The sequence below is a fragment of the Clinocottus analis genome, unplaced genomic scaffold (assembly GCF_023055335.1).
Source record: "Clinocottus analis isolate CAN_PGR_092001 unplaced genomic scaffold, fCliAna1.0.p SCAF_8, whole genome shotgun sequence".
Taxonomy (NCBI): Eukaryota; Metazoa; Chordata; class Actinopteri; order Perciformes; family Cottidae; genus Clinocottus; species Clinocottus analis.
This window is the reverse complement of record NW_027176240.1, coordinates 10,890,514-10,915,484: the sequence shown is the minus strand read 5'-3', so window position 1 is coordinate 10,915,484 and position 24,971 is coordinate 10,890,514. Positions and strand designations below refer to the sequence as shown.

The 24,971-nt window shown below is 43.4% G+C and overlaps 1 protein-coding gene across 4 annotated transcripts in view; it reads left to right on the top strand.

Moving 5' to 3' along the window:
- The window catches only part of slit1a (slit homolog 1a (Drosophila)), an 84,940-nt gene extending 63,109 nt beyond the window's left edge, over nucleotides 1-21,831 (top strand). Inside the window, exons 15-37 of one of the 4 annotated variants that reach the window (XM_068567188.1) lie at nucleotides 465-488; nucleotides 3,321-3,465; nucleotides 3,588-3,662; nucleotides 3,764-3,907; nucleotides 4,021-4,164; nucleotides 4,258-4,424; nucleotides 5,318-5,453; nucleotides 7,398-7,466; nucleotides 7,549-7,620; nucleotides 7,730-7,801; nucleotides 12,173-12,244; nucleotides 13,452-13,615; nucleotides 13,691-13,815; nucleotides 13,932-14,029; nucleotides 14,112-14,251; nucleotides 14,793-14,886; nucleotides 15,004-15,141; nucleotides 15,239-15,467; nucleotides 15,653-15,783; nucleotides 15,902-16,056; nucleotides 16,996-17,284; nucleotides 17,775-17,986; nucleotides 18,474-21,831. In XM_068567188.1, the coding sequence (XP_068423289.1) occupies nucleotides 465-488; nucleotides 3,321-3,465; nucleotides 3,588-3,662; nucleotides 3,764-3,907; nucleotides 4,021-4,164; nucleotides 4,258-4,424; nucleotides 5,318-5,453; nucleotides 7,398-7,466; nucleotides 7,549-7,620; nucleotides 7,730-7,801; nucleotides 12,173-12,244; nucleotides 13,452-13,615; nucleotides 13,691-13,815; nucleotides 13,932-14,029; nucleotides 14,112-14,251; nucleotides 14,793-14,886; nucleotides 15,004-15,141; nucleotides 15,239-15,467; nucleotides 15,653-15,783; nucleotides 15,902-16,056; nucleotides 16,996-17,284; nucleotides 17,775-17,986; nucleotides 18,474-18,724 (3,146 nt within the window). In that variant the 3' untranslated portion in view covers nucleotides 18,725-21,831. Of the gene's footprint in view, nucleotides 1-464; nucleotides 489-3,320; nucleotides 3,466-3,587; nucleotides 3,663-3,763; nucleotides 3,908-4,020; nucleotides 4,165-4,257; nucleotides 4,425-5,317; nucleotides 5,454-7,397; nucleotides 7,467-7,548; nucleotides 7,621-7,729; nucleotides 7,802-12,172; nucleotides 12,245-13,451; nucleotides 13,616-13,690; nucleotides 13,816-13,931; nucleotides 14,030-14,111; nucleotides 14,252-14,792; nucleotides 14,887-15,003; nucleotides 15,142-15,238; nucleotides 15,468-15,652; nucleotides 15,784-15,901; nucleotides 16,096-16,995; nucleotides 17,285-17,774; nucleotides 17,987-18,473 lie in introns of all 4 variants that reach the window. The other 3 variants (XM_068567186.1, XM_068567189.1, XM_068567187.1) reach the window with 3 other exon arrangements.
- Nucleotides 21,832-24,971: the final 3,140 nt, after the last annotated feature.

The following is a 24,971-nucleotide window of genomic DNA, read 5'->3' as shown; positions in this document are numbered from 1 at the left end:
CTGGCCCGGCCTCACCATCCCCGCTCCCTCCTCCCTCTGCCCTCCATTGTGTTTATGCACTGTGCTACGCCGTCTGGCACTCTGCATGGCTGAGGTTTCACACTTCTTTATAGCCTCATTTGTTTGGCTAGATCTGCCGAAGAAGGGAGTCCATGTGTTTTTTCTCTTTCTTTCCCCCTTGTATTTTTTCTTTTTTTCTTCATTCTCACTGTCTCCCTCTTTCCTTCATGTCACTCTTCCTTAGCAACAGCCAAATATTTATCACCTTTTAACACCGTTACTAGTTTCTTCACAATATCAAACAGAGACAGTCCTGGGCTTCTCTGTTTAAATGTCATATGCTTTGATTCATGTGTTGTCATATATAATCTTTATATATGACTGTTCTGAAGCATAGCAACACCACAGCTATGCAGGTCACTGGTCTCACTGACATCCGTCCCTCTTTCTTTTTTCCATCACAGCCAAAGAGCAGTACTTCATCCCAGGTGAGTGCTTGTAAATGTTCACACCTATCATTGTCTTCCTTCTTTTCTTTAATTATCCTCCCGCCATGTAGCGTCATTTTTTCCATTACATACTGTTCAATTGAGTAACACTTACCCCCAGGTTAGAGGATCATTTCAGTTATTACAACCTGGGTAACATGTTTGTAGTTTTGCCATCATTTCTTTTAGTAATAATATACATTTTATTTGCCAAGTTAATAGCTAAGAGCTGGGGACATGATGACGTTGCTCAAAACAGGTCAGACGGGGAAAGAAACAAGTGCTTTCAGATCACCTCAGGTTAGACAAACTTATGTAGAAGAGAAAACTGAATGAGGCGGAGAAACTGCCTCTTGTTTTCTTCTATCACAGTTTACAGAGCGACTTCCTAGTTCAATGTTGACTGACCATACTTTCCAGAGTAACATGCACACTATTTTCCTGCAGAATGAGGGACTACCACCAACATCACTGGTCAACTCACTTATGTATTTTTATCCATGAGTTCTCATAATGGATAAAACTATGAAAAGATGTCAGTTAGTCACCAAAGTAATGTAGATGATGGTAAGATGAACAGAGGAAATTATCTGTTTAGAAGAAAAAAAAACTCTCAACATTAAAGTGTAAGATTAGTTAAAGGTTATGTCCCGGTGGCCGTGGCTATTAAGGTATTTACACATGTGAGAACAGCTAATTGGGCCTATGGCTGACTGTGTATGTGTGCACATCTTAATGAGATATATGTGTGAGAGCGTCTGTTTTCCCTCAGCTCTGTTTTCCAAACAGTCTCAGCAGATAGAGTCAAAAGGAAATGGCTCTTTGCTTTGGCATGAGCACAGACAGTCACTCACCAAGAGGGGCAGAAAAGGAGGGAGGGAAAGAAGGACAGAGAGGAAGGAAAGTGTGTCCTTTCTATCAGTAAAAGCTAAAGAAAATAAAGCCCACCAGAGGACCCAGATTCCTATCAGCGGATGTTTCCGGACCTCTTAACTAGAGCACTTCCAAGAAAATAACTAGGAGGAGCAGTGATGTGTGTCAAAGTGTGTGTTTGTGTGTGTGTGTGTGTGTGTGTGTGTGTGTGTGTGTGTGTGTGCGTGTGCGTGTGCATGTGTGTGCGTGTGTGTGTGTGTGAATTAATGTGTCTTTGTGTGCTGAGCTGAGATAAAGCTCTATGCTGGCTTTGAAAACAAATGGGAGTACAATGTAAGCAGAAAGAAGATCAAAGCCAAATGTGATTAATGAGAATTTCCCCCTCCTTGAATGATAACAATAAAATCCTCCACAAAACACGAACCCATGCACAGACAGCACAGGAATTTCGTAATGCATTGATAATGAGGAACCAAGCTGCAGGGAATTATGAGAACTTCTACAACTCCAGCGATGAGTCATTTTGCGCCTTGGAGAAGGAAAAACCTCAACCCTCTGCTCTGGTTGCTTCAGTTTCGTTTAAATATGCTGACAGTAAAAGTGTCGCCACCACGCACTTGTGACGATGACGATGACTCAGGCACACAAATCTCCCCCGGCTCCTCTACATCCTCAAGATCAAAGCACCGCGCTGTACTTTCATTGCTTCCTCTGCAGCAGGAAATGCCTTTTCCTGTTGTCTGGCCCGACGAGGGAAAGTTCCTAATGACCTGCATGTCTGAGTCTATATATCTCCAATGAGCCAATCTCAGAAGTGACACACATTCGGAAAAAAGTCTTTGCACAAACAGCCTAAGGAAGTTTTTTTCTGTGAAAGCGGTTCATTTTTCTGCTGTCGAACCGTATTTTAATAAAGTCAACAATGAGGTTTGGGGTTTAGGTTATGGTTTAAAATGTCAATGTTTATTTAGACAGATTTTTTGACACTCAACTGTAGGATTTTGTCCTAGTTGTTTGAGGTTTTCCTGCTCATGGTTGTGGTTTGGATGCCCCACGGCATCCCACTGACGTCATCTCCACATCTCAGGCGGAGAGGTGCACCGATGTGAGAATGCAAAAAAAAAAAGGAACTGGACACAAGATGATATCCTCACAGAAAACGCTGGGCCGTTCTCTCAATGGAACATAGGCACACGCATTACTGTACACACACATATATCCACAGACACAATACACACATTCACAGACCCATACATACTGTCTCCTAAGTGGCTCCCAGTGCTGCTCCATTATTGAGCAGCCGTGATGTAACTGGCAGCACGCTTTTTGGCACGTAAGGTCTATTCATAGACAGAGGAAGAGCAAGAGTGAGGCAGCATGGGGAGTGCGGGACATATTCCTGCATATTCCTTCCTCTATCAGGGCAGACGTCACCCTGCGCCTCTGCCACTCACCTTTCATTCTCTCTCATCTGTCTCCCTTCGCTCCTCTCTTCTTTTTCCTCCCTACAGGCATTTAAGTCCCTCATTTGCTCCTTTTTCTGTGTCCTCCCTCTCCTCTCCTTGGACTCTACCTGTCTACGCACACTTCCTGCGCTCTCTCTCGGGTGCTCTGCTTCACTGACGCTGGCCGTCCAAATCCTCTTTGGCATCCCTATCTTAATCTCTCTATACTGTTCTTTTCACCCCACTGCTCCCACTCTATCACCTCTCTAAAAGAGCTCACCCTCGCGTCTCACCCATTCAACTCTCTCCTCTGAATGGCAGGAGCGCTGCAGGATGTTCTTGAGTGTGCCTAAAGTTTAAGATGAGTTGCCTTTCAGGTCACAACAGGACAAACTACTGTTACACAGCCGTGGAGGGAGCAGTTGCGCGATCAAGAGTGCAATGGAAAGGCGCATAAGTTGGCATAGGACAGAGGTTAATATCATTATGTGTGTTTGCATTTTCTCCTTTTCAGGCACAGAGGACACCCGTCTGAATAATGCCTGTAACAGTGATCCAGTGTGTCCTCCTAAGTGCCGCTGTGAGTCAAACGTTGTGGACTGCTCCAACCTGAAGCTCGTCAAGATCCCTGAGCACATCCCTACATCCACCAGTGAACTGTAAGGAAACAGGGAAAAAAAGACTGTTGCACCCTGCTAACAGGAAGAGATTTAGGTCAGAGTGAGCAGAGAATTTGAATTTGTTTTCAATACAAAGTTTTCTTTTTAAACATTTTCTCTAGTCGCCTCAACAACAATGACATCACCGCTTTGGAGGCAACTGGAGTTTTTAAGAGTCTTTCCCAGCTGAAGAAAATGTGAGTTGCTCCTTTATTTTATTGATCGACTTTCCCTTTCAGCAGTCGTTCTCTAAATAGAGATTTACTCCTCTTACATGCTTGCCCCCCGACCCCCACAGTAACCTCAGCAATAACAAGATCACAGAGATTGAGGATGGGTCATTTGAAGGTGCGTCATCCGTCAATGAGCTTCACCTTACGGCCAACCACATCGACTCGGTCCGCAGTGGGATGTTCCGTGGCCTTGAGGGCCTGCGTATGCTGTGAGTGATGCAACAACACACACAGTCACACACTCAGTCTGGAATCGCTGAAACGCAAGATATTGTTTAATTTTCAGTGTAATGCCTAGATGTTTAATTAATTTCCTCTTCAGGATGCTGAGAAACAACAAGATCAGCTGTGTTCACAACGACAGTTTCACTGGGCTGCACAATGTCCGCCTGCTGTCTCTGTACGACAACCAGTTGACCACAATCACTCCCGGAGCCTTCGACACTCTGCAGACTCTCTCCACCCTGTGAGACCCTGGCACACACACGCCTATACCTAAAATCAATACTTTTAATGTTTCAACGCTCTTACAACCTGTCTTACGCCCACTTTCTCTCAGTAACCTCTTGGCCAACTCCTTCAACTGTGACTGCCGGCTGGGCTGGCTTGGTGATTGGCTGAGGAGTAAGAAGATTGTGACCGGTAACCCTCGCTGCCAGCGTCCTGCCTTCCTAAAGGAGATTCCTCTGCAGGATGTGGCTCTGCCTGACTTCCGTTGTGAGGATGGTAAGTGGTGCCAAGACACACAGCTAACTGCCTATCATGGTTTGAGTCTCTTTCCTTATACCCTCATTGAGACCGTATCTGAACTTTTGTTGCAGCTTCTTCACTTTAAATGAAGTAATCTGTCTCTCTGAAAGGAGTCAAGCATTTCCGATATAGTAGATGACCTCCACTATGTGTGAAACTGCCATGTCTGGGTCTGACTGCTAAAGATTTTAACGTTGCATGCTGCTCCGCAATACAAAATGAAACAGAGCTGCTTAAAGTGTCTGAGATCATTTTAAATAATGACCGCTATTGTGCGACTCTTTTGTTTACTGAATAGATTGCTACTCCGCAGTGCCTAAGCTGCCGGTCGATGCCGAGCTGAGTGGAGCTATTGAACTGTTTGCCTTATTGACCAGTCAGCCTATTTGCACCTGAATGAATGTTAGACTTGTCTCCAGGCTTCTGGCAGCTTCCTTTCTTTGCTCTTGCTGGTCAATATTACATTATCGAGGCTTCTCTCTCTCTCTCTCTCTCTCTCTCTCTCTCTCTCTCTCTCTCTCTCTCTCTCTCTCTCTCTCTCTCTCTCTCTCTCTCTCTCTCTCTCTCTCTCTCTTCTCTCTCTCTCCCTCTTTCTCTCTCTTTCTCTGTCCGATATTACTTTTCACATTTGTCTCTCACTGTTTTTTCATTGTCTCAATGCCCCACCATCAGAGTGAATGATTGTGCTGCTTCGACTCTGCTTTGCCTTTAGGTTGGCTTTGTCCAAGTATTCCTTCTACTCTTTTTTTTGTGCTGCGGATGACAGATCTTTTTTTGGCTATCCTTCGTGTCTTTCCCTCCTGGTCATTACTCCTTTCTCTTCCTCTCTTGTGGCTGACTCCCCTCTAACTCCACTGTTTTTTTCCCAGGCCAAGAGGAACCGTCAAGCTGTGTGCCCAGACCTCAGTGTCCAAGTGAATGCACTTGCCTCGAGACTGTGGTGCGCTGTAGTAACAAGCACCTCCATACACTGCCCAAAGGCATTCCCAGAAACGTGACTGAACTGTGAGTTTATTGGCATCAATTGCATGTGTATCTTATCATTTTGATTTCCAGGTATTATTATTCCTTTGTCTGACTTTGTTGGAGGCATGTCTGGAAAGGACACCAAAGGAGGTGATTTCAAATGGTAGAGAGGTAGCTTGTGAGGTACAAAAGAGATAAGAGTTGGAGAAAACATTAGAGGCAATGAAAAACAGATCTCATCATTTGGGGAAGGGGAAAGGAGTCAATAAACCCTGAAGTTATTCTCTCAGACATTCTTCTTCTGAGTTCCCTGCAGCCCTCAGGGCTAGCACTGATGTCACTCTCACACTCAGAGCCAAGGATCAGTGTGTGTGTGTGTGTGTGTGTGTGTGTGTGTGTGTGCATGTGAGCATGCATATTTGTGTGAGGGCCAAAAGCCTGTCCACAGGAGCATAGGGGAGCAAGAGGACATTTTAATGAGCAGTTTTCAATGGAAAGGGGAGGGAATGGAATAGGTCTGGAACTTTCCAATACTGCTTCAAGTGGTTCAGACTAACTCACACACACACACACACACACACACACACACACACACACACACACACACACACACACACACACACGCGCGCGCACGCACACACACGCTGTGAAAGCCTTAAAGCCTGTCATTGTCCCAGCAGGTGTGACCAGGTGTGCCCCCCTGTTCTGGGCTTTCATCTAGTCATCTGGAGAGTTTTCTACTCCATCATTATCCCAAGTGTCCTCTGCACCGTCATTACCTATCATTACCTCTGAACCCAAAGGCCCCACTAACAGACCCCCCCTGCCCTTCCCGCTCTGAGTATAGTCACCAACAATAGCAGGAGAAAGCCCCTGTAGCCCAGCTCAGAGGCACCAGGACCCTAAATCAGCCGTTTATCAAGGCGACAGCCCTCTAGTAGCACTTTATGTTGGCAGTCAGCAGGTTGCTTGTATCCCTGCAGGCATGGTGTCAACTGTGGTGGCTTGGAAATACATTAGTATGTTAACACACACACACACACACACACACACACACACGCATGAACGCACATACAAGCATTTGAGCCTCAGTCACTTCAAACATTGGTGTGCATGGTCACACTCAGGAAATGCTGCAAAACTGAGATTTCACGTTTGCCATCTTTTTCCAGCTATGCAGTCCTAGCAGAAGTGAAATATAACCGTGTGTCTGGAATAAGACTGTCTTCCATGCATGACACACAATGTTGAGTCGAACATCTGAGAACAACGTAATTGAAAGACAAAACAATCTGTTGTTTGGTGTAACATGAGACTCATTTGCAACAAGAGCGTGGGAAAAAAGTTCTGTGTAAAAAGTGTGATGTCCTGTAATAACCTCCACATGCACTGCACCTAGCTGCAAAACAAAATGTCCAATTGTAGAATTAAATAAACATTTAACATAAACGTTTATAATATAACAATATAATCAAAGATATGGCAACGTCATTTACTATAATTGTAATACTCTCTTGATATAATTACTCACCTTGTTACTTTGTATCGCATGCCTCCACGATGAAACTCTTGATGAACTGAAGTAAACGGCATTTAACAGCAGAAAACTATTAAACATCCATTTACAAACACGAGCGCAACTCGTGAAGTATAATCCAAGTCTCATTTATCCAGTCGTATGTCCGTAATGTCCCAGACACTGAACCATCCTCGATAATTTACATTTTACACCTGTGATACAAATGTGAAAATATGTAAGGGAATGAAGCTGTAGATTACGTGCTGGTTGGTTGGGTTGATGGGTGTCTAGACTCTTCATTGCGTTTTTCCTCTTTCCTTCTTTTTCTTAGTTTCAAACTGCTCAGTAAAAGTGTGTTTGATCAAATAACTCGACACTTCCGGTAGCATCTTCACTGTAAAAGCCATAGAGCTCAGCATCCCGTATCTTAGTCTCAATGCAACAGTTTGTGTCTCTTTGTCTAGATATCTGGATGGAAACCAGTTCAGTGTCGTGCCAAAGGACCTGTCTACCTTCAAATACCTGCAGCTGGTGTAAGTGTTTTCCTGCCTGCCTCTTTTGTCTCACTTTGCAGATTAATACTGTGAATTTATGCCTTTTAAACTTGACTTTCAGAGACCTGAGCAACAACAAGATCAACTCTCTGACCAACTCGTCCTTCGCTAACATGAGCCAACTCACAACTCTGTAAGCCCTGCACAGCCTCAAGAACTTGTATTTCATCCCGATGCTGACTGCAGGATGAAAACAGATGTATTTGATCTACATGTATCTGTGATTATTTTTAACATTGCAGAATCTTGAGCTACAACTCCCTGCGTTGTATCCCCAAAATGGCCTTCAGTGGACTGCACTCTCTCCGACTGCTGTGAGTTCATTTTTATATTTAAAATGCATGCAGACATATTAAATGGTTTATTTGATAAGGGGACAATGCATGTTAATAAAAACATTTAATTAAATGCGCCACAGTTAACCAAGAGGCTATTTTTCATCTGTAGTCCTGAGGCGGATGTTAAAAAACAAACCTAAAAACAGAAATAAGATTAAATATACAAGGTTACAAAGTGGTGACCCGTTTACAATGCATGCACAAAGTAAGAATATTAAATAGTATCCTTATTCAGGAGACATTGTCAAGTACTAAAAAACAACACAGAGGCTCACAAATTCAACACACACAAAGCAAATCAAATGATGGATAACTAATTTAAAATAGAATGGACTAAACACAAGATAGAGAGAAGTTAGACACTAAAAAACATCCATATCAGACACGTGTGTGTGTGTGTGTGTGTGTGTGTGTGTGTGTGTGTGTGTGTGTGTGTGTGTGTGTGTGTGTGTGTGTGTGTGCGTGTGTGTGTGTGCGTGTGTGTGTGTGTGTGTGTGTGTGCGTGTGTGTGTGTGCGTGTGTGCGTGCGTGCGTGCGTGTGTTTGTGTGTTCATCTTCGGTCTAGGGTTGAGATTAGGTTAAAATCCCTTTTTTTGATACAATGTATCTTGCCAGTGATGTTAGAGAGACACAAATCAAATGTGTGAGCTCTTTCTTTGTCACGTAAAATCAGAACAATTCTCAAAACAGCAACTTGAGACAAGTTATTTTGAACGAAGCGTTTTAAAACAAGATGAGACTCACTTTCAGACCAAGTGAGTCATTAAAGGATGTTATGCAGCTTGCTCTGACTACAGAAGCAGCGCAGCAGATGCTGAGAATCTTTTATTGACTCCAGAGGACTGAAACATAGTCTAAACAGTTATGACAGCTTATGAATTCACACACACACTCTCGCAACCTCTGACCTATTTATTCTGTTTAAATGTCGTCTATGGGGGCAGCAGCAGTGTCTCTCCATTTCCTCCTCCTGCCCGCACCTCATCTTCAGACATCTTCCCAGCATGCCTGTTCACCTCTAAACGCCCTGAGCTCATCACCGCCTCACCGTCAGGGCCAAACACGCGCCCCCACAACATACTGTACAAAATCACTCTGACACTGATTACCGGCGAATGTTTGCCCTGCTACCCGTAATGGTTTTGACTTTGCCTCCGGGCTTTTATAAAGTTATGAAGTCTTTGATTGTGCACTCTCAGTGACCATGGGCTCCCCGTAGTTGAATCGGTCTGCTAAATAACTGAGATGTAGAATGTAAATATGTTCGACAGATAAATGACGAGACCAAAACCGATCTTTGGACCTGCATCCAATGATACAGCAGCTGGACGCCTCACGCTTTAACTCAAACGTACAGTTTGGTTCTACGAAGGAGAAACAGAGACCAGGCCCAGCCGCACGTCTTATGAAATCATACATGCATCTATGTGTGTCTGTGTGTTTGTGTGTCTGTGTGTGTGTGTGTGTGTGTGTGTGTGTGTGTGTGTGTGTGTGTATGTATGTTTATGTGTGCGTGTTTCTGAATAGCTTATATGTTTGTCATCTACTGGCTCGGTGCCCGTCAGTATGTGTGTGGGAGTAGACTTAGCGGCCATGTGTGCTCATAGCAGGCACACTTTTTACTACTGACAACAAAGCTTCAACAAAGCCTCTTTTTACAGCAGGATTCGACTTGAGCGCCGATCATTACGAGGCACAAAGCGTAAGAGCCCTTTTTGTGGAATGAGAGTGAAGCTCGGCCATCATTAGCTGACGCCGCCTTGCTAAGCCGGGCGTGTCGCTTTGATCTCTAATGAAGCGGCGTCCGTTATTTCTGCTCTTACTCACTCACGCCACCTTCACTTTTAAAATATTGCAAGTGTGCTAGACGCCATGTGAGGCCCTCCCCCAAACACCACACGCCTCATACACACACACACACACACACACACACACACACACATCAGAACTCAGAACTATGTGTGTGTGTATATATATATATATATATATATATATATATATATATATATATATATATATATATATATATATATATATATATATATATATATATATATGCACAGACTGTCTGGACTACCATATTGTCTCAGTCAAATGGGAGTCCAAATGAAGCAGAACACTTTGATGTCTTTATTGCTGGTGTGATCAATCATAAGCCTCCCATTAAATATCAATTGGTGCCATAGCTTTTTTCTTTGCTTTCTTTTTTTTTCTTCTTTTTTTTTTTTTTACAGCAAAGCTGTGTGGTTGCAGCAAAATTAACGCGACAATGAGCTCTATTTTAATAGTTTCAACTGGGTTCAAAGTTGAAAGTTGGAAGCTTCATAGAAAACCGCAGTGAGAGGCCAAAGCCGTCTACGAACGGGACACACTCGTGCGTGCTCAAACACACCGAGGTGCCAAAGCCTTTATAAAGCTGAACCTTTGGCTTTACAGAGCAGTAAAGAGGAGAAGAATCATTAACGCTCATGGCTTCAAACAGACCAGGGGTCTGAGCCTGGCATAGATGTGGTGTGGTGTGGTTTGGTGTGTGTGTGTTTGTGTGTAATGCTTGTGGTTTGAGTTGCAGATTATTAAACTGCTAATTGGCCTGCTGGGTATTAGGTGTGAGGTGAGTGAGCTGAGGCAGCTCTAGGGCGTGGTTCACTAGGTCTTGGGTGGGAGGCTGTGACAAAAGAAAGTGATATGAAAAAGTGTAATGAATAAAAAAGAGCTAAAAAATGAGTTAATGCTGGCAAAGAGTAAAATAAAATCTCAAACTGTGGTTGGATGCAGTGCTGTGAGTAAAAGCCAGTATTACATGATCCTCAAAACATGTAGCTCAGAGGTCTCTCAAAGTCACACAAGCTTAATAACTGGTGGCAGGTAAACTAGCCTGTGTGAACATTGTGAACATCTGTACACACTGTACATTATAAACCATCATTTTACCTGTCCAGAAGCATCAAATGCAATTCCATTCTGATGACTGTGCCACACTAGAGATAGGTTGACATAAGTCCAATGGAGTGCTGTAATGATTTACAGCTGCAGAGAAGACAATTAAAAAAAGGATAGACAGAGAGAATGTGAGCAGGAGAGCGGATCAGGTTTCTTCCTGGAGACTCCCTGGCTCCTTTCTCCCATGAGATCGCCGCCTCGTTGGCACAATGCGGCTGGCGTCATGCCCTCAGTATCCTAACTCCGACTACCACAACCCAACTCGCTCTACACTAATAAGCATCCCCTCTGCACACAGGCCAATTAACTTGTTATCTCAGATGGTTACATTGGGTATTTTCCCTTCCGTGCTCTACATCCTTACATTGACCAGCTCCGCTCTCTGTATCCTTTCCCCTGACTCGTCAACAGCTTAGTAGTAATTCACTGATCAATCGAAAAAAAAGGAAGTGGGGTTTTAAAGTCTGTTTCTCCATTAGTTTGGTTGATGTATTGGTGCTGCAGACGGAGCTGTGGTAACGTTAGCATGCGGTCAGCTGCGGGCTGGAGGTGGTAATGACCCTGTGGATTACAGCAGCTATCAGTCATTTAGCCATTAAGCCATGTTGGCTTGTCACCCGTGATGGAATTTGGATAACACCAAAGGAAACGACAGAACATACAGTATAGTGTACACGCACGTACACATTGATACATGACACTTAAACATGCATATGCCTAAATATGCGACCACATGAATATACCTGTAAATCTGCACACACACAGTTACACACTAATGTTTTTCACGGTTCTGCATGTGGTGTGTCTATGTTCCCGCCTCCTTCTGTACCCTGTTGGGCCTGCCAGCCACACACATGGAAACCTTACACCAGTCGTTTACATACTCATAGAGCCTCACGTCTGTGGCAGCTGCATATGGCTCGACCAGAAAGACAAACCCAACTCTACCACCCAACACGACACTAAAACCTCCCTCAACACATTTCCTGTTATTTGTAGTTTTAGTTGTCCAAAAACAAATCTTTGTTTTTAGGACGGCATCAATTCGTCATTATCGATTATTCAGTCAATTATACTCAATTTATCCTTTTGTCTATGTAATGTCAGAAAACTGTAAAACACCAGCTGTCTCCAATATTACATTTCCCCAAGAGGACATTTTCCAATAGCTTGTTTTGCAAAATCCCAAATATGTTCAATATTTAATATTTAATCAAAATCAATTACACTTTGGACGCTGTAATGAGAAATGTGTTTTTGTAATAATCAAAATAGTACATTTGACATTTTCTGTGAATCAATGAATTGTGTAATCATTTCAGTTCTAATCGTAGGACAGAAAAGTTACACAAAACATATTTTTTGTCCTATGATCATTTTTCATCTCCTTCCTCGATCAACCCTCAGGTCTCTCCATGGCAACGAAATCTCAGAGCTTCCTGATGGCATCTTCAACGATGTGGCCTCACTTTCCCACTTGTAAGTAACACACACACACAGACACACGCACACGTGCACACACAAACAAAAACACAACTGTATGCCCCATTGGCAGCCTATAATGTCTGCATTCACCACTCACATACACATGTACACTCTCTCTCACACACACACACACACATACACACACACACACACACACACACACACACACACACACACACACATGTTCAGGCACAGAGGGGGTCTGCTCAGACAGCCGGAGAGCGTGGCTCACAGTGGCCTGACTGTAGTCCTCTTTGGTGGGCTTCATATGAGCCAAGCCCTCCCTTAATCAACCGCAGTCCTGTGGTTGAAACAACACACAGACCCCTGTACTGTCTCATCTCCATGTCACATCACCAAAACACACACACACACACATTTACTAAAATGCACACAGATTATCCACGGTCTGTGAACATTTGTGTTTGTTTTGGTTTGTTTATTTATGTCTGTAATTTTGTGTGAGGCGTGTAGGCATCGTGTGGTCGTGCATGTACTCGTGGACATGTGAACAGTCTCACAATATCCTAGTCTGGTATCTTTGCCCCTCTGCCATCCAGCGTAGATATTCACATCATCCCCTGACACTCACTGATCAATAGAACTATCAGTGTCAGAGTTGGAGATGTCGAAGGCTGGATAGAGAGGACAAACAAAGACATTTCGTGGATGGCTGTACAGCAGGCAAGGCTGCAGGAAAACAGGGTGAATGAAGGGACGGAGGGCAGCCATTGATCCACAGTCACAGTCAAGTGGCTTTCATGTTAGCAGATGTCAGGTGTCAGCTATTGGCCGGGCCTGAAAGATGAGCCTGTGTTCCACCGTAATGGAACAGCATCGATTCAGGAGTGTTTGTTCATACAGCGGGAGGACAGAGCAGCATTGATTCACGACCACCATGACTGAAGTGGTTAAGAGTGCTTTCTGTTTGCGCCTTTGTCTGTAAATGAGAAGCCCTTCTCCAGATGATGTATGCACAAAATGGCATTGAGCATTTAAATCTTCTTTCTTCTTTGAGGAAAACGTGGTTTGTTTCTATAGTACACAAAGTTGAGCTGGTTTGATTTCTGTAAGGCTGTAGAGACACCTGCTGGTGATAGAGTGTATTACACTGGGTGGCAGAGTTTGTTACTGAACTAAAGGAGGCTGAAAAGTATGACAAAGCCACCCTAAATCATGAAACCACGTATCTACCTTTTAGGGCGATTGGTGCCAACCCGCTGCACTGTGACTGTCGCCTGCGCTGGTTGTCTGACTGGGTGAAGACGAGCTACAAAGAGCCCGGCATCGCCCGTTGTGCTGGCCCGCTGGGCATGGAGGGCAAGTTGCTGCTCACCACACCTGCTAAGAAGTTTGAATGTACAGGTGAGTTATTGTGATGGCCACAGATACATAATCCATCTACACGCAATTCCTTCTTAACGGCCTGGTATTTCTTAGGCGATGCGGACACCGCGGTGCTGGCCAAGTGTAACCCCTGTCTGTCCATTCCCTGTCTGAACCACGGCGTCTGTCACAGCGACATGGCGGAGATCTACAGGTGCAGCTGTCCTCCAGGATTCAAGGTCAGAGCTACACAACGCTACCACCGATTTGTGAATATCCTCTATGATAAATTACAGCAAAAAATATGTATATTCTTTATTAGATTATTAATATGATTTGCTTTTCCCTTTCTCAGGGCAAGAACTGTGAGACAGCTCTGAACGCCTGTGTGAGTGCCCCATGTGCCAACGGAGGAACCTGCCAGGTGAATGAGGATGAGGAGGGACAATACAGGTGAGGAAGCCTGGCTTTGAAATCGTATTTATCGCACAAAGAAATTGAAATGAGGATGTAATGAGTGTGTTTGTTTTCACAGTTGCACATGTCCACTGGGCTTTGAGGGCCCCACTTGCCAAACCAACATTGACGAATGTGACGACAACGACTGTGAGAACGGCGCAACCTGCGTCGACGGAGTCAACAACTACACTTGTTTTTGTCCCCCCTACTACACAGGTTAGTGCATGCAGCAGTTTTACGCAAGAAGCAAATGCACTGCAAAAAAATCTCCCTGTACAAACAGGCCAAATATTTTTGGAAGTGGAAAAGGCCATTTATAGCTTATTTCTTAAAATAAGCTATAAATAACAAACAAACACACAATCGCACATAAGACTTGGCATAGGCCAAGAAATGACTGAAGTCAAGATAAATATTCTTGAAACTAGATTGTCTTTTAGATTGATGCAACTTGAATTACTCTGCTTCTTTACTTGTCTTGCCAAGTTTTAAAACTAGTCTCATACTTGAAATAAGCAAAGCCATCTAATCATTTAATAACCTTTTCAGATGTTTCTTGTCTGGCTGACAATATCTTACTTAGTAAAACAGACCAAAAGACTTAGTCCTCTTGTGCAAATAGCGCTTGAAAAGGAATATGTATTACATACTGTAATAATAAAGTGCTGTAAGACTTACTTTGCTGTTTTTGCAGATTTATTCTCTCTCTGCGTTGTGCAACAGTTCACACTTTTTTAAAATATTTGTTTTGATTTAGGGGAGCTGTGCGAAGAAATGGAGGATGTGTGTGCCCCAGGACGGAGCCCCTGCCAACATCAGTCTACCTGCCTCATCACCTCCGCTGGCCCCAAGTAAGTGTTTGCTACCAGAAACACAGACGCGGTAAAAGATGCTCCCTATATTGCAGAATAGACGGCCTCAGAAGCCGCTTTGTCCTTTGATTCCACTACTGTATTTGTGTGTTGCAGGTGTGTGTGCTCTCCTGGTTATGTTGGTGACGACTGCAGTGTAGACTACAATGACTGTGAGGAGCATCGCTGTCAGAATGGAGCTCAGTGTGTGGATGAGCTGAATGGATACTCCTGCGACTGCCCTGATGGATACAAGTAAGAAGAGCACACATTTAACACAGGCTTTATTTTGTATTTATTTTTCGTTTAATCTGCTTCACTAACGTTGCCGCTCTTCTCTGTCTCTCTGCAGTGGTCAGCTGTGTGAGGTTGTCCCATCTTCGCTGTCCTTATGTGAGCTGGCCGACTGCCAGAACAACGCACCATGTGTGGAGCGAGGCGGCCGTGCCCTTTGCCAGTGTCCTCCGGAGTTTGGGGGTCCACGCTGCGAGAAGCTGGTCAGCGTCAACTTCATCGACAGAGACTCCTACCTTCTGCTCTCTGACCTCAAGAACTGGCCACAGGCTAACATCACCTTACAGGTACACAGAGCGTGATTGGATATGATGTGTGTGTGTGTGCGTGTCTGTGTGTCTGTGTGTGTGTGTGTGTGTGTGTGTGTGTGTGTGTGTGTGTGTGTGTGTGTGTGTGTGTGTGTGTGTGTACATGCTGCCTGTCTGAGATCTGAATACTTCAAACACGCTCTGCAAACATGTTTGCTCGGTAGGTGTCAACAGCTGAGGATAATGGCATCCTACTGTACAATGGGGACAATGATCATATTGCAGTGGAGCTCTACCAAGGTCATGTCAAGGTCAGCTATGACCCTGGCAGCCAGCCAGGACATGCCATCTACAGGTAAGTTGCCTTTGAAACAGTGAGGTTTCCTGTAAGTGTTTAGCTGATGAATATTTATAACATTTGGATGTTTTTAAAAAAAAAAATCTTATGTCCAATCTCTGTTCTCTTTTGCCAGTACTGAGACCATCAATGATGGCCAGTTCCACACTGTGGAGCTCGTGACCTTTGACCAGATGGTGAACCTGTCCATTGACGGGGGTCTCCCTACAACAATGGACAGCTTTGCGGCGGTGCGGCCCCTCAACGGGGAGGCTCCACTATACGTGGGGGGTAGGGGCCCTCTCCAGAACACACCTCCCTCCTCTGCAGGCACTCTTAACTACTACACTACTGTCAATCACCTCCCTCCCCCTCGCTTTGTCACCACCGCAACCAACGCCTCCCCTCAACCATGCAACCCTTCGACCCTGTCCTACCTCCATCCCCACCTTCTATCCTGACTGTGTTTGCTAGCGGCCACACATTCATTCACAACAAATAAATATACACAGACGCTATATGCACACATTTGTAATAAATAAATAATGCATTTCACCTTGACGTAAAAAAGATAACTCTCAAAAATTATATTTTTGATTATAACCTATTATGAACATGCAACACTATCTAATAGTCCAATAGATCTTTTGTTGTGTGTCAAACATTTTAGACACTATGTGAAGTACGCCCTCTAGTGGCTACCATAAGAACTACCAGACACAGTCTTAACTTCAGCTTTGTTCTGTACTTGCATGGATGTGTTTGCAGAAAAAGTTAGTGTGTTGATTTGTAATGTATGATGCAGTTTTCTGCTCTCTTGACATTCACCTAATTTAAAGATTTTGTTGAGTAATAAGAAAATAATTAGTTGTCCCGCACTCTTAGGTTTGGTGCTGACGTGACAGTTTGCTCAGGAGTGACCTGTAGTGTGTTTTTCAGCGCTGCGATGTGTTGTGTTGTTCTTCATTCATACAACACTAGAGGAGACAGTTCCCCATACCACTTTTGCTGACATTTGTTTCAAGAATGATGTGTCTTGTGGGTCAAGTGCTAAAATCAAAGCCCCGAGTACCTTCATTTGACAAATTGTACACGCACTGTTGGGATGCCCATGTTTGAAATGCCTTCCTTCATCACACTCATACCAGCCCTGTGTTAGTTGTCTGTCTGTGATCCAGTATGCACACCTTCACACCTTTTTACAGTCATCTGTTTCCTCTCCTCCTCCAGGCATGCCAGTGGATATACACTCCGGCGCTTTCCGTCTCTGGCAGCTCCAGAACGGTTCCAGTTTCCACGGCTGTATCCAGAACCTGTACATCAACAATGAGCTGCAGGATTTCACCAAGACACAGATGAAGCCTGGCGTGGTACCGGGCTGCGAGCCCTGCAAGAAGATCTACTGTGTGCACGGCATATGCCAGCCCGACGGGTTCCAGGGACCGGTGTGCCACTGCCAGCCCGGCTGGAGCGGGCCGCATTGTGACGAGCCCGTGACCAACCCCTGCCAGGGCAGCAAGTACGTTAGCGAATGGAATACAATTCATATTTAAAAGTGTACATCTTACTGCCGGTTGTCTTGCGGGGGTGGAAGAAGTACTCAAATCCTTTAAGGGAAAGTACCAATACAACAACACAATGTAAAGATGCATTATTACATGCGTTACATTCAAAATCCCATTTAAGTAAATGCACAGGGTATCATCAGCAAAATGTTCTCAAAGAATCAAAAGTAAAAGAAAAAATTTATTATAAAGCTTCGCCTTGTTAGATAGTTGCTACGAATACAACAATGTTTAAGTGACATTGAACGGTTGTATCTTAGGTGGAGATCATGTAATAGATACATTAGTTCAGGAATTCTCAACCTTCTGAAAGTTAAGACTTCTGATTGTTTGAGGACCACCTTCACATATAAATAAGAAGAAAACAAAAAATAAACCTGGCTTTAAATATGTGTTGTGCCACCATAAATATGCCGCTTGATCACTGTGATTGTGTCTCACCAGGTGCGTCCATGGAAAGTGCATCCCTCTGGACACGCAGTCGTATCGCTGCGAGTGTGCAGAGGGTTACCGCGGCGCCCTGTGTAACCAACAGGGGGAGCTGTTCAACCCCTGCCGTCGCCTGTCCTGCAAGCACGGTCGCTGTCAGATCTCAGAGACAGGAGACGCCTTCTGTCACTGTGAAAGTGGCTACACTGGAGAACTATGTAACGCAGGTTGGTTTGTCTCTGTCGGCCTGTAATTGTAACTATACCATGACATACTATACCATGACTTTTTATTGACTTTTTTATGCCGTACTATGCTGACTTTTACTATGATCTACTTTATGGCATACCATATTATGACTTTAATGGCATACTATACTATACTATGACATGACTGTCTCCCCAGTGCTGATTTACGGGGTAATGTTGGTTCTTATAGAGTAATGTCTCCCTGCTCTGTATGACAAGTCTCTCAGGATAGCTGTTAGATAGCTGTGGGTTTTGACGTTACATGAATGAATTCAATTAAACCTTAAGTAACTAATATATTTAGACTAACTACTATACTTCTTTCTGTGACATGAAATGCTATTACTTTGTAATACGTATGGAAAGGGTCTAAAAACCATGGTGTAACATAACTTCCTGCCTGAAGCCTGATTACGTACCGGGTTAAGTTAACTGAAGTCTTCGGGCTCTTTTTCATGTTTTCCAGAGTCTGAATGCCGAGGAGAACCTGTGCGAGACTTCTACCAAGTACAGCGAGGTTACGCCATCTGCCAGACAACACGCATGGTTTCTTGGGTAGAGTGCACTGGAGCTTGCGATGCAGGGGCCGATGCAGGGGCCTGCTGCGCCAGCCAGCGAATGAAACGCCGGAAATACACCTTCGAATGCAGCGATGGAACATCCTTCAGCGAGGAAGTGGAAAAGACCATCAAGTGCGGCTGTATGGGCTGCATGTAGCACCATTTACTCACAATTCTTGCCGCTGCCGCCGAGCAGAAGATAGAGAGAAAGGAAAGAAGAAAGAGGACTGGAGTAAAGCAAGGGAGGGAAAGAAAGAAAAAGAGAGAGTATAAAGAATATATATAAAACCTCTATCTATATATTATGGACAACAATGTTTGTAAAATAGGACATTTCCTCCCCTTCCAAGGGTGTGTGACCTACAGTAACACAGAGAAACCAACATCATGAGCAACAATGTAGAAGTGACAACAACAGCAACAGAACCATTGTATCTGCAACATTGTTCCAACGGGTCCAGAGATTTCAAAGGTTTTGCATTCAGAGTGAGGCATCCCTCCGACCCAAATTACCCAGTATGAATTCCCCATCCATCTGTGAGGCCTCTGACAGCCTAGCCACCATCGACCATCTTTGCTTCATGGAGGCAGTGAGGACATTGGGGTCCAGCCGGGCTAAGAAATGGCAAAAGAGAGGAAGAAGAAAGACAAAAAGAGATAAACAGAGGGATGAGGAGAGAGCGGGACCGTTTGACTTGGCAAAGCTATCTTGAGTTGAGCTTGGCTGGGTTACCTGGAGAGGGCTGGATATGGTTTGGGTTGAGTTGAAGTTGTTGTTGGTTTGGTGTAGTAATTTCTCTGCCGGGATACACTCATCCATCCACACATGCACATGTAGAAGTGAACAAAGCAAAGGTCGGGTTAGAGTGGCACATAATCCAGTGCGGATGTCGTGACTTTGAGGCCAGGCGGTCTGGCGTCACAGTTGTTTGGCGTGAGGTACCGTAACATAGAAACTCCATAAAAATAGAGACTGCGGCACTGAAAATGACAGTCGTACACCTCTCTGAAGTACATGACCATACGCATGGCATACACACATTTACAGTCTTAACACTCCTTAGAGTGAGAGGGCCTGTGAGTGGTTCAACTATGTAATCTGTTTGCATAAAACACCGACCTGGTGCCGGCAGAGCACAGTGGTTATCATTCCCCCAGCATGGATCGCCTCAGGGTTAGGATGATTTGCATAATCCCGCCCCCTTTGAGCCGGCGGCTGTTTAGCCCCGCTCGTCTTGATGCCTGCAGTATTAAACTTGTGCAAACTGTTGCATGTGTGGAGAAGAGTTTGCCGACAAATATGTAGAGCTTCTTAATATCATTATACATGTTATCAAAAAAAAAGGTTGCAGATTCATCTTCTGATTTTTATTTTGTTCTGTCTAATTTGTCATATTGATTTGCTTTTATTTTTTGTCATTTTCTTTGTTATATTTTGTCTCATGATGTAACCTAACTCCTTTAGCCGCCCCCCCAACAACTCTTTATATAGAAATGCCTAACAGATTCTAATATATATATTTGTATTTCATTTTGGTATAGTATTTTTCTATGTTAAAGCTGTGGGACTGGTGGTAAGGCATTCAGTTGGTTCCCTAGGTGTTTTTATTTGTTGATGTCACTCGCTTCAACAAGGTAATTAATGACATTAATTGGCCAAAAATACAGCAGATGGTTGGCCTTGTTGTATAGGAGGCAGTATTGGTCTAGAAATATGTTTAATATTGTATATGTTGTCTTCCATGTGAATATTACATATAATTCATGAGAGTCTGTGCTTGATTTTATTTATTTTATCTAAAGGCATTTTCCTGTAGAAAGTGAAAGGCATACATGTCGCTGACTTTCAAATATTTTCTAAAATTGCAAAAAGAACAAAAAAGGTAAAATAATGAATAAAAATAGCATAAAAATCTGTAAGGTATTTGTAACATCACTTGATAACGAGTTATGACAGTGTTTTCCTGCTTTCTGGCTCAGACATTCCTCATTTGCTGCAGGTGCTGGAGAGGTGAGAGCTGGGATTAAGAAAGGTCCCCTCAAATGTATACCGTGTAATTACCATACCACACTTCAAGGCTTCTGATTGTTTTCATGTTCCTTTTGTTGAAGTGTTGGGTTGTATTTCTATCATTTTATGTTGAGAGATGTTTGCCATAGGTGTTTTTAGTTCAACAGAGTTAAAGTAGTCAAGCTCAACTTATCATAAGCTGCTGTCAAGCCAGAAGAAATAGGATGAAATGGCTTCTGAGGACAATGATCATGTTATAAGGTATCATCCTAGAATTGTCTGAAAAGGCAACTGTGTGAAGCGTTACGTGCCCGTGACTGACAGATCATACAAGAGAAAGATCTGGACATTTTGATGTCTGTCGGTTCTGACTGGCTCTCCACACACGGGAGAAAAAAAGAAGAAACGGTGCCAATTACAGTGAACACAACAGTCATACCTGAATGTATAAATGTGTATAGATAAATATGACCTATGCTTATTCATGAAGTGGTAACTTTTAGCTGTTAATTAGTTTCCAATGTAAGATATAGAGATCACATACTGTTCAATATGTGACAGTCCATCAGGATGGCTCCTGGCATTGCTCTCCCTGCAGATTGGGATTGTGTTTCTCCATTTCGCTGATCTAAATGTTGAACGTCTCTTTATTGTGTGACAGGCTGCAGAGACAGATATCAGCTTAGTGGACACAGAGCTCCCATTTCTATTGCTACCCATGTTACCTTTGTTTTACATGCTGTTGATGTGATCCCAGTAGTGTACAATAACATTAAAGAAGATCTCATAAAGGGTGCTGATGAACAGTCACTGTAACTCTTAGGCTGTGCGCCTCATAAAGGTGCACCTTTAGTTGAATGTGGCTTTTTTTTTCATGTCTCCTTTCCTTCCGCTGCACTGATCTGTACTCGACTGGTGCGTTCAACTTCCCGGTAGACATCTTAGTGGTGCTTGTGCTATATTGAGATGTAATTCAGTTACCTGGTCACATGACCAGGAACACAGATTTACCATCCTATGAACTATATACATAAATATGTTATTGTAAATGACACAATGTCTCTGTTGTATTGAACTGGTGCGAAAGCTTAAGAAATATCCCTCGTTGGGTTCAGTCTATTTACTTTTTGTTACAGGATTGATGGTGGGATGAAACCGAAAAACTCCCAATAATGCTGAATGTATGTAGTGCCACCGACAAAATGTTTACCAAACCTCCACTCTTTTTCATTAATTAAACTTAAATGTGTGTGCTTTTAACGTTTTGTCTTTTTTTAAAAAAATCTTTTACTTAATGTCTAATTGGTTGTTTTACAAAACATGAAATAATAACATTTCTAAGGCAACCGCAAAATCCATCATGTGATATGATCAAAAGCTCCAGAACGGCGACCAAATGGATAAAATGTGAGATTTGTTGGATGTTTCTGGTTAACTCTTGTTTCCGAGGTTAAGAATCAAGTCAGATTCACTGCAATGATGGTTTAAGCATAGTTTCACAAAGTGAGATCTAAGCGCCAGGAAGTCCTCAGGATCCTTTTATACGTCCCCTAACAGTGATAAACAAATGGTTTGTATTTCAATAACTTGCAGCACATTTCAAGACTTCACTTTCAATATATACATATATACATACACACACACACGATAACATAGTTGTAAGCATCTTAATTACTTGTATACTTACACAGTCTTGATGGTGGAATGTTACATCTTAGGTTTCTCCACTAAATACATGTATATACATTGGCCACTAAATACTGGGCTACGTAATGCTTTCTACTCACTAATCTGGAAATGTGATCTGGAAAGTCAATTTGTTTGGGTCGCATTCTTTGGTGGTGATATAGCTTGACAAGTTATGGTTTACAAACTATAAAAGGCTCTATTTGACATATTAGTGAAGCTAACTAGGTTAGTTGCTACTAACTTAAAGTTGTCATAAGGAATCAATGGCTTGGCCTGCAGTGACAGTTGCATTTTACAATTTTGTGAGAGACGACATAACCAGGCTGTATACTGACATAATAGTAATATGATAGTGGGAACAATAATAACTAGGGTTCTTTTTTATTTGAATCATATTGCTAGTGGAAAACAACCAACAGGTCAGCTGGATGTGTTGGGGATTCCCTCTCCTCTTCAGGTCAGCAGGTTTTTCCACCCAGTAGATGAGCCCTCTCAGGTGGGGCTCCTCTGAGGCCTTGCTGCTCTGGCCGTCCTCAGAGTCCTGATGTCGGTCCCCAAGACTGCCGAGCGCCTTCCTCCACGGGCTGGTGGGGCTGGTGGGGCTAGTCGAAGCCTCAGACAGAAAACAAGCTTGCACAATATCTCAGCATTAGACACTATTAGTACATTTCTCTGTGCCAGGGAGTCTTCTTTTCGCTGGTCCAACATGGTTATGGGTCTGCCAAATATTATTTTCAAAGGACTGAGATGATTTCCGGATCTGATGCATGCTCTCCTTTGTGTTACCAGCAGGAGGAGAGTGCCAATGATCAGGCATTATGTATTCTCCTTTCTTCTGCCAGCATTGTTCTTGCACACTATGACATAACATTTGCGTCTTTAATAATATGAAAAGGCTTTTGTGTATTATAATGTGTTTTCTTTTCTAGATAATAACCATCAAGAACAACTCCAACTCTGCATTGACCCGCAGTGCGTCACACTTCACGTGGTGCCTCATGCATTACGGTCGACTGCAATGAGTTTCAGGGTTAGATTTCATTTTATTCACTGTCATTTTTGACATTACGGAATTGCACGATATCTTAACCTTGTCGCTGTAGAGGAAAGAGCACTTTACTGTTCAGGGTGATTGAGGACTAGTAGTAATCCTAGGTTCTGATAGCCCACCCAGTCTCTGGAAGCCATGAGGACCGTCTAATGCTGCCACAGCCGTTAGACAGACAGGCATCGCATGAAGTCATTCTCAGAAATGACATCACCCGTTTCTTTGTTTGTTGTCTTTCTTTGTTGTCTGTTGGATGGCTGTTGCATGCTTTGGGGATAAAGATTTGCTTTGTTCTGTGATCAGGGTTGCTCATTGGTCTATCTCTGCACTTAGTGTTCTAGGGTCATATTTCACAAGCAACCTTGTCAGAGTGTGTGTGTGTGTGTGTGTTCACATATGCTGTTGTCCCTGGGTTAACTTAGGCCTGGATCTGTAGTGCCTGTGGACATAGCTTTGTTAACCTTCATGCAGAAACACTTTAAAACCTGGTTCATTTTTCCATTATTTGTTAATTGGTTCTTACACAAATTTATTTGTATATGTTTGTGTGTGTTCTTACCGTTTCTCAGGTTCTCTGAGATCATTTTACTTTACTGTCAGTCACCATCTTTTTCCTTGTTTTCTCCGTTTGTTGACTCTACCCCTTCCTCTCTGCCTGTGCCGTCGTCCCATGCTGTAAGTGTGACCTTGCCGTTGGAAGATACTGCGTGACTGGTCATTCACCCTGTGCATGTTCAGATTAAGTGTGATCTGATGTGTAAATCACACAAACATTCACAAATCTGCTAATTATAACTCCCAAAAATTTCCTTTTGAGGATTTATACAGTTTCAAACTCAAGTAACACTTGTCATTATAGGCATTGCAAACAGTTGTCTCAGAAAAGCCTTGTATAATATAAGGGAAATAGCACTACTCACCATATGGGCTCACTGACACTGGCTTTGGATCAGGAGAGGAAGCCACACAGGGTCACCTTACAGCCAGTCTCAAGAGGAAAACACTCATCTGATGGAGTTCTTGCTCCAACAGCTGAGGGGCTTCACACAACTCATGCATGTGCCTCAATAGAGCTCTGCCAGCCGACTTTACCAGTAAAAAGCCTCCATCTCCGAGGTGGTGATGTGAATAGGGAGGCTCAGTTCTGTGGCAGGCCGTAGATGTTCTAGCTTCGCAGTCAGTCCGAGTCGATCAGCTGTTCGAGTGCTGTGCAGGTGATCTGAGAAGACAACGCCACCATCTGTGTGCGCTTCCTCCTCTGTGACGTAGAGTACTTTGTTCCTGATGGAGTCTGTGGGCATCTTCTTGTCCCTGTTTATCAGGCAACACTTCCAGCTGTTCGAACAGTTAGAAGGTTGTTTGCAATCCTCATCCTGCTAAAAGCTCAACGTGCACAATCTTTTTTTAAACTTTGAGAACAAAAATAGTAAAGATGTTTGCTTATTCTCGGCTACTTCCGCCTTCTCTAGAAGACGAAACGAAGAAAAAAAGACCAACTAGGATCATATTTCACTCTGTATTCGCATTTTTCTGAATAAAATGAAAATGTTTTTGTAATCTAACACTTTGTTTATAAATTTAAAGAAGAAAATAAAAATCTAACACTGTTACCTGCAAACATCCTGCACACTAAGCACTTACGGGGCAGGATGCCTC